We start from the raw sequence: 9,955 nt of genomic DNA, 5'->3' as shown, positions 1-9,955 counted from the left end.
TGTTGTGAAACTTGAAAGGGTTCAGAAAAGATTTACAAGGATGTTGCCAGGGTTGGAGGATTTGAGCTATAGGGACAGGCTGAACAGGCTGGGGCTGTTTTCCCTGGAACGTCGGAGGCTGAGGGGTGACCTTATAGAGGTATACAAAATTATGAGGGGCATGGATAGGATAAATAGACAAAGTCTTTTCCCTGGGGTCGGGAACTCCAGAACTAGAGGGTATAGGTTTAGGGTGAGAGGGGAAAGATATAAAAGAAACCTCAGGGGCAACTTTTTCACACAGAGGGTGGTACGTGTATGGAATGAGCTGCCAGGGGAAATGGTGGAGGCTGGTACAACTGCAACATTTAAAAGGCATTTGGATGGGTATATGAATGAGAAAGGTTTGGAGGGATATGGGCTGGTGCTGGCAGGTGGGACTAAATTGGGTTGAGATATCTGGTCGGCACGGTCGGGTTGGACTGAAGGGTCTGTTCCATCCTCCCTCAGCACAGCTGCAATGCTATCCTTGATCAAAAATGCCACTCCCCCTCCTCTCTTGCCTCCCTTTCTATTCTTCCTGTAGCATTTGTATCCTGGAACATTAAACTGTCAGTCCTGACCATCCCTGAGCCACGTAGCCTTTTTTTGAAATAAATCCCTAACTTGAAAAAAACGAAAGAGGTCCCTGTTAAATAGCTCGTATTTCCGAGCTAACTGATCAAAGGACATCATTGTGGCTCCCTCAAATAAATCACCCATGCAAGACACACCCCTAGCCACCCCTTGAATCCTGAATCTATCATTCCCGGTTGAAAACCTGGCATACCCACTATAGGTGTTAGATGAGATGTTTTGCCAATATTGCTTTCCCTCTGCCGAATTGCCCTCCATGCTTTAACAATATTGATAACTATTGAGCTCTGGAAACATTCCTTAACTGTCCTAATTTTGTCCAAAAACAGCAAGCTAGTCAGGGGGCACCCTGTCTGAGAGGTTTCGATATCTAGCCATATTGAAAAAGGGCCCCACAGGCCCAATCACTCCCGTAGGATAATAGCGAGCTTTGTTGATAGTTTTTAATGTCCGAGAGATCCACTACCCCAATTTATGAGGCAATTGCAGTTTAGCTAATTTAATAAGGGACTGCTTACAACGCCAAATAAAAGGTGAACCAGCTGTTTAGTCTCCTGAACATTTGCTTATCGAAAATCAGAGGGAGCATCCATATAGGGTACAGCAAACAGGGGAGAATATTCATCTTATTAAGTGCCATCTGACTGAACCATGGGACTGGAAGCGCCTCCCATCTTTGAAGGTCTTGCATGATTTTGTTGAATAATTGAACAAAATTGGCTTTAAACAATCGATCAAGAACTGAAGTGATGAATATGCCCAAAAACACAAAACCTCCCTGTGACCACTTAAATGGGAATCTATATTCACCCTTGAGACCTAGCACCTTTATAAAATCACCCATAGGATTGGCTTTAATTTTACAAAATTAATTACAAACGCCCTAAATTCCCCACAGAAGTACTCCACAAACTTATTACCCTTGAGGATAAAGGGATCTATTCGCCATTGCCTCAGGCCCTATATAACATCCTTAACCTTAACCAACAGGTACACTGGAGCATGATCGGAGATGGTAACATTACCAATTGTACACTATGCCACCAAATTCAGGGTTGCCACAGGGGTCAGAAAAAATCAATCCTGGTGTGACATCTGATCAGTTTAGAGAACGCATCTACCAGAAATTTCAGGGGAAGGGCCAGAGGGCAACAAACTTTTAAAACACCATATTCTTCCTCGTTTATCAGGGCTTTGAGAATTACAAACTTCCCGTGTGTACCTTTAATCCCCTCAGACGTGGTTGACGATGCTCTCCACCGCATCTCCTCCACTTCCCACTCCTCCGCCCTTGAACCCCGCCCCTCCAATCGCCACCAGGACAGAACCCCACTAGTCCTCACCTACCACCCCACCAACCTCCAGATACATCATATCATCTTTCATCATTTCCGCCACTTCCAAACAGACCTCACCACCAAGGATATATTTCCCTCCCAACCCCTATCAGCGTTCCGGAAAGAACACTCCCTCGTCAGATCCACACCCCCTATCAACCCAACCTCTACTCCCGGCACCTTCCCCTGCAACCGCAAGAAATGCAAAACTTGTGCCCACACCTCCCCCCTCACTTAGCCACTCCCCTACTTCTGGTATTAAATTAAGGTGAAAAGTAAACCCTATCAAAGCCATTCTGCTGAAGTTTCTAATACTTCCTGAAGAAGGGCTTATGCCCGAAACGTCGATTCTCCTGTTCCCTGGATGCTGCCTGACCTGCTGCGCTTTTCCAGCAACACATTTCCAGCAATACTCCATATCATCCAAATGCATTGCCTGTAACAAAGCAATATCCATCTTTTCCTTTCTAAGACTCAAAAGTATGTTCTTCCTCTTAATTGGTGAGTGAATCACCTTGATGTGCCCAGTATACTACTTAATCAAGTCATTAGCCATAACCTTCTGCAGTAACATTTAAATTCCAGAGAGGAGGAACTCGAATTACAAATCGATGCGCCTTAGTGTTGTAAGATCCATTGAACATAAAAACTACATCAATGTAAACCACTACAGTTAACAAACTTATCAAAGACTATGTCCAACAAAAATAAAAAAAAAACATATAAAGCGCCAATGGCACTGAATAGAGGAACTCAATCCCTTGCTCAAGGGAGGTAATTACACATCCCAAAACACAACTTCCCATCCCGCTGCCAATACTGCAGCCTGGGCATTTAAATACCTGAACCGGGCATAAACTGCCCGTAAGTAGGCATCTAGCTATTTTCCCTCCTCTGAGCTAGAGCCGCACTGCAAACACAAGAAGAAAGAAAATACACCATGAAATAACAATGTGAGTAAAGAAATTTTTTTTAAAAAGAGTAAGTACCCCACCCATCCTTTGGTATAACTTAACCTAGAAATTGAAAGTACACATCTCAACTGCTGCCAAGCATTGTTTAGACCAGATTATTACCAATAAAAAGGAAAGGAAAAGAAAGCTCCGACCGGACTTACTCTTTTTTTCCAAAGAGAGAAACCGAGGCATACCAAACAGCACTACTATCTGTACATCCTAAATTGTTCAGATTAAATTAATTTGTCCAGAAAGTCTCTTGCCTTCTCAAAGAGATGTAAAGTGACCGAAGTACCGCCGGATACCTCAGAGTACTGGATCCCAAGCTCCCTCAGTCTTCTCTTGACGCCGTCATAGCATGTTCTTTTCTGGATCACCGCTGCTGAAAAGTCCTGAAAGAATATGATCTTAGAGCCCTCATAAATTACGGCCTTCGGATTCTTCCCCTGGATTCTGGAAGTTTCCACGATTCTCTCCTTATTCTATAATGTTTGAAACCGCACCAAGGTAGAATGAGGACGTTGGTCCAGACCTGACCTACATGCCGTGACCCGGTGAGCCCTTTTGATCTTCAAGCCTCTCATTCTAGCCTTCGAGTTAAGGAATTTTGGCAACCAGCCTTCAATAAATTCCGCCAGGCGGTCACCTTTCTTACCGTCCGGCAGACTACGATCCAAATATTTTTTTCTCCAGCCCCTGTTCTCGAGGTCATCAATTTGGTCATGCAAATTATGGACCTGAGTCTCCAGGGCCTCGATCCTTTCCTTGGAGGAACCGATATCAGCTTCCACCACTGTGACTGTGTGTTCTACCTCATCCTTTTCTCCAGGTCTCCCAGCTGCTGATCATGCTTCTGCAGCATGATGGAGATCGGGGCCAGCATCTTCTCTATCCGCTTTCCCAACACTCCATGGGGTCCTTCACCAGGGCCTGGTAGGTAATCGGGTCAGAAGATCCTGTAGGCTGAGCTGTGGGCCTGGCCTCGGAAGTACATCCTCCCTTCTCCAGCATCCTTGGACAGTAAAAACCAAGGTAAGCTGTTTTTTTTTTTTAAAAACAGTTTCCTGGGACACCGTGACCCTTCCAGAGTCCCAGGATATCGCAGTCATCTGGGCAGGGCGAGCTAGGACTTCGTCCCACTTGCGATGTGGTGTGGAGCTCTGCAACGTGATCCTCCTAGATCACCACCATCTTGGATCCCCTCTTACAACTTCAATTAACTTTCTTCTCATACTTGTGAACAAAGTAAGTTCATGGAGTCAAATAATAAAATTATGAGAGGGTAGATAAAAAGCTGCTGTTTGGTTCATAATGAGGGACATAACTTTTAATGTTAAGTGCAGAAGGTTTAAGGGGATTTGAGGAAAGGGTTTTCACCAGAAGATGGTGGGAAACTGGAATGCCAGAGAGGGATTAGAAATGGGAAATCTCATAGACTTCAAAGAGGCACATGGATGAGCACTTGAAATGTAATAACATTCAAGGCTATGGGCTAAGTGCTGGGAAGTGAGATTAATACAGATAGGCTGGAGTACCTACCCATCTGCAACAAAAGTAACAGCTGAGCCACCCACTTTCTGTGCTGTAATACCTGCCTCTCACTCCAGAAGGGAAACAGCCCACAGTAAGGCATAAAAAAATCACGGCAAGACCAGCACAAACACTGAAAACACTAGAGCAACTCAGGTCAGGGTTAATTTGGCCTTGTTCATCGTTATCTAATCAAGCATTACATCAATACCAATTTGACATCTTCATCATTGCCGTATTCCCTCGAATGTTGCAGTTCCCTCTCCCTATCCTCACGTTTACATGTATCCTTCTGTTCTTTCACCTTTGGCCTGCTTTGTATTCAATGCTCTTCTAGCAAGAGCAAAACTAGATCTTTTAATGATCTCTGAAGCCTGAACCTATCTACCTACCTTCCCTACCTTGGGCTGTCCCTGCTTTACCTTCCCTAATTATTATTCTGCTATTGCACTGGGATTCATTTCTGTGTATTATAAAACACTTAGAGTTCTTACTACATTAAAATGCTGTTCAGTGCAAGTTGTTCTTGAAGAAAGAGAATATTGAAACATATTTGGAAAGGGATTTTGAAGAATGCTACAGGATTCGCTTAGTTCAAAAAAGACTGCCTTTTTCAAATAATCCTGGACGCTATTATCTGTAGCAACTCTGCTCAAAACTAACAGCACACAGTTTACAGTAAACAGTTTATCTAATGGAACAAAAGACTTTTCAAAACAAACCACACAAGGAATTCAATGCTAAAGCTTAACATCTAAATGATCTGAACTGGCATTTAATCCTCAGGAATCTGTTATGGTGAGGAAAGTAAGAGGAAGAGAAAAAAAGTGCTTCCTCCACCATTCAAGTGTGCACGAGCTGTGACTCATGGCATCCTGAACAGTGACCTGACTGCAAACAGAAAAAGTTTTCAGCAGAAAACAAGAGTCGGTGAGGATGGGGATAAAGGTTAGAAGGGAGACAACGAATGGGGTGTTGTGACCTGAAAGCATCAGGAGAAAATGAAAACATGAAATTTGTAAATAACTGTCAATTTTTAAAAAAAAACTACTTACCGGACCAGTAATGGCTGGATTCTGTAGTCTAGGATCCTCCCACTGTGTAATTTTGGTATCTACAATGAGATAGCAAATGAGTTATTAATATAAAGTTATAGAAATTATAAAATCATACGCAATCAAGCACAATTGAAGACACCCTATTAATTTTGTTCTTGCTGTTCACCTTTAATAAAGGCCAGTTCATCTGGTATTAGAATATCCCAGAATTGTAAAAGCATGTATTCAGTCAGATAACATTCACTCAGGTGGATAGAGCTTGTAAGGAGGCCTATGGTGTATTAGCATTCATTAGCAGAGGGATTGAATTCAAGAGTCGTGAGGTGATGTTGCAGCTGTATAGGACCTTGGTAAGGCCACATTTGGAGTACTGTGTGCAGTACTGGTCGTCTCATTTTAGGAAAGAGGTGGAAGCTTTGGAGAGGGTGCAGAGGAGATTTACCAGGATGTTGCCTGGAATGGAGAATAGGTCGTACGAGGATAGATTGAGCGTGCTAGGCCTTTTCTCATTGGAACGGCGAAGGATGAGGGGTGACTTGACAGAGGTTTATAAGATGATCAGGGGACTAGATAGACTAGACAGTCAGAGATTTTCCCCCCGGGTACAACAGTGTTACGAGGGGACATAAATTTAAGGTGAAGGGTGGAAGGTATGGGGGGATGTCAGGGGTAGGTTCTTTACCCAGAGAGTGGTGGGGGCATGGAATGCGCTGCCTGTGGGAGTGGCAGAGTCAGAATCACTGGTGACCTTTAAGCGGCAATTGGATAGGTACATGGATAGGTGCTTAAGCTAGGACAAATGTTCGGCACAACATCGTGGGCCGAAGGGCCTGTTCAGTGCTGTATTGTTCTATGTTCTAACAGCTTACATGTCAGTATTAAAGTTAAAAACCACACAACACCAGGTTATAGTCCAACAGGTTTAATTGGAAGCACACTAGCTTCCGGAGCAACGCTCCTTCATCAGGCTTCCAATTAAACCTGTTGGACTATAACCTGGTGTTGTGTGATTTTTAACTTTGTACACCCCAGTCCAACACCGGCATCTCCAAATCATGGTCAGTAATAAAGATTAATTTGTATTGGTTTGTAAAGTGCTGAAAATGTGTTGCTGGAAAAGCGCAGCAGGTCAGGCAGCATCCTGCTCCTTGGATGCTGCCTGACCTGCTGCGCTTTTCCAGCAACACAGTTTCAGCTCTGATCTCCAGCATCTGCAGTCCTCACTTTCTCCTAGTTGGTTTGTTGAGTGGCCTACTCCTGCTGTTATTCTTATGAGTTTATTAATTTATAGCATTTTATTCTAAGAAACTTGAAACATGGCTACATACAGAAGAGCATATTCAAGTAATTGCTTTTTTTTCCAATTATGAAGTCATACAGAATTGCGGTGTCCCTCTCAATTTGTACAGCAATTTGAATGTTGTTTTTATGACCAAAGTGTCTGAGTTTGTGAAGCCATTGGTTCCAGATTCCCACAGTTCAACCTGTGAAACTGTTGAAAACAAACTGCTGAAAAAACTTAGCAGGTCTGGCAGTATCTGTGCAGAGAAAGCAGAGTTAAAGTTTCAGGTCCAGCAACCCTTGCTCCAGAACTTGAAACTGAAGAAACTGCTAAAATGTGACAGGTAATCCATAAATACAGACTGGTGAAAACATTACTGCATGAAAATTTTGAGTAGAGCAGGAGGATAATGACAGAAAACTAGCCAAATAGATATGAAGCAGCCAGCAGGAATGTAGGGAGCAGAATTGCCAACTGTGAGATGAACAAATTTTGGTTTCATGTTACTAAAAATCTAAAAGTTAACAAAACAAGAAAACTTCATTACAGCTGGAATGCTGTGGCTATCCTGTGTCCACCACGTGGGCAAGGCTAACTCTAGCCTCAACTTTCTCTAATGTTTTCTCATGACTCAAGTGACACCAGATGTGTACTTCCATGACTTGTCTCTGCAGTGTCCAGTATCTGAATATTTCTGAATTGATAATCAGAATTGAACTTAGTACTGATGGCATGGCCTAACAGAATGCTGTACAGTAGGAGAATACCTTCTTCTACTAATTCATATTCAACAGTTTTGACCAAAACCTTCAATTTTGATGACTGCTTTGCACTGGTTGAACATGTTCAGTACTACACCTAAGATTCTTAACCATCTTTCCATTTCATTCTTGGCTACTTTAACACCATTCACATATACCTTGTGCATAATTCTTGTCTTCAGCTGTTGATCGGCCAATATATAAACTTCACCTAAATATTCTGTAATTTCAGAGTTACTTTCTCTGATCTGTTTTTCACAATGAAATTGAATTCATCATTCATAAAGTTGACAGCATTGTATTGAGTTTCAGAATTCAGTTTATTTATTGTAAATGAAAATAGTAACGGTAACACAATAGTAAACTCTGGGGAACCATGTGAATACAGATGCTCCAAAGGGCACTCATTTCTGTCTATCCTAAAGACAGTTCCTTATCCATTTCTAAGCTCTATCCTGAATCTCATCATTCTGAAGTTTGGCTGATGGGCTTCCACCAGTTGCCTGGTCAAAAGCCTTTTGAAAGCCTGGATACACTCCGTCTAAAAGTGTCAATTTCTCATTATTTAATAGCTCAGGTATAAGGTCTTCTGAATTCACCTTGGCCATAGTTGAAAAATTTCACTCTCGATAATCTCAATTATTTCATATTGAGTGGAGCTAAACTGATGGATCTGTAGATTGTGGGCATCTATTTTTTCACCTTTTTAAAACCAATACCACATAAGGCTGTTGTACTGTTATTTTGCCAGTGTCCAAACATTCAATGGTCCTAACTTTTCTATGCAAAAGTAATACCTTGCCCATCTTTAGACTACTTAGTCATTTACTCTTAAGACAGTCAAATTTATGAACAGCTTTAGATGATTGCAATTTTGTTGATAGTAATGACTATCAGTTATAAATGCCCTCATCAGATCATGGACCAAATTTGATGTCATTAATCCAAAGGGTGTGATTATCTCCTGAAACAGCGCTCAGGTAATTCTCTGCCTCCTCCATGTGTTGTCATGTATATAGCTCCAACTCAATAATCTGAGCTGAAGTTTCTTAAGCAGCCAATATTTGCACATGAGGTTACAGTGGATCACATTCGTGTCCACCAACACCCATGTACTGCAGCTGCCACACATCACCTGCCTAGCCATCTCTATTCTATTTAATCAGTTCATTTGAATGCTAAGTATTTTAGAAGCAAATTTCAGCGTAATAATATCTCCCGATTTAAACCACTTGGCCAATCAAGAGAGACACAGAAGAAATGCTCACCAAGTATCTAACTATTTTTTTCCTGTGACTTCACACTTCAGCTCTGGCAGGTAGAACCAGAATGAATAGACTCTCTAATGCCAGTTTTTCCATTATCTTCCACTGCTGCTACCCTTCACATGCAGGTCTGCTCACCCAGTCTGATTCAGTGACGATAACCTCTGGCACATTCCTTGCTGTCTCAAGAGATGGGAGCAGAGTTTCTTTCTGAGTGAGCAGCCTTTGCTGTTGGTGGATACTCCTTCCGCCACAGGAGAAACTTGTGCAACACGTAGAGATTCCACCTTGAACTCAGAAGGTATCTGCCAGCTTTTAACTGGGGGCTTTCCCACATCAGCTATAAAAACCTCCCATCTTCTGTTACCTGCCTCAAACATCAAAACTGAGCCCAAAACATTCTGTCACCTTCAAAAGATGTCCTTTCCCTTAGTCCCTCTGTTTCTGCACACTCATTAGAATTATGCCATTATGTTAATATTACCTCTTCCTACCCACTGTGCTAAATTGCAAGACTGAATTGATACATTCTAAGTTGTCTTTTTAATAGAAGTTAGTTTTTTTTCAGCTTTTGGTACATGTCGTGTCATGACAATTGATAAAAATTCCAATTTCTTCCAGAGATTGCCATCAATAATGAAAAGCTAAAGTTTTTCATTTTTGGAATATGCCATATGACTCACTGTGATCTATGAAGAATGACCTTCCATCCAAGTGGATCCTTTCCTCCCAGCCAGGCTTTAAAATAAAGAGCAACAGAAGCATTTTTCAAAGTAACGGTATACTAGAATACTACATATATCTCACATCAAAATCTACACATTGTTAGAAAGAAATTGGGTTTAATGGTTCTTCGAAAAGGGACAAGGGTAAGGGGTAGAGAGAAAGTCTTTAATAGGGTAAACAAATTTCACTGAAATACCATGGTAAGAACAAATCGTGAAAAAAAATCAACCAAATATTCAACATCGACAGTGTATGGGAAAACTGAATTAGATTTCTTTATAAACTATTTCATATTAGCATTAATTTGCTATAAAATTGATGTCTTGTAGTCACACATGTGACAGCTTTGTCATATTGTTGTCATTTGTGGGCAGCACGGTGGCACAGTGGTTAGCACTGCTGCCTCACAGCGCCAGAGACCCGGG

At 41.9% G+C, this 9,955-nt stretch overlaps 1 protein-coding gene across 21 annotated transcripts in view; it reads right to left on the bottom strand.

Moving 5' to 3' along the window:
- Positions 1 to 9,955, bottom strand: part of nedd4l (NEDD4 like E3 ubiquitin protein ligase) — a 485,500-nt gene that overhangs the window by 43,803 nt on the left and 431,742 nt on the right. For all 21 annotated transcript variants that reach the window (XM_043677840.1, XM_043678365.1, XM_043677695.1 and 18 more), the window contains 2 exons: positions 9,488 to 9,542; positions 5,494 to 5,552 (listed from right to left, as the gene is read on the bottom strand). In XM_043677840.1, the coding sequence (XP_043533775.1) occupies positions 5,494 to 5,552; positions 9,488 to 9,542 (114 nt within the window). The remainder of the gene's footprint in view (positions 1 to 5,493; positions 5,553 to 9,487; positions 9,543 to 9,955) is intronic.

This window comes from Chiloscyllium plagiosum, chromosome 1 (assembly GCF_004010195.1).
Source record: "Chiloscyllium plagiosum isolate BGI_BamShark_2017 chromosome 1, ASM401019v2, whole genome shotgun sequence".
NCBI lineage: Eukaryota > Metazoa > Chordata > Chondrichthyes > Orectolobiformes > Hemiscylliidae > Chiloscyllium > Chiloscyllium plagiosum.
Note: the sequence above shows the minus strand (reverse complement) of the source record. Positions and strands in the feature narration are given on the sequence as shown.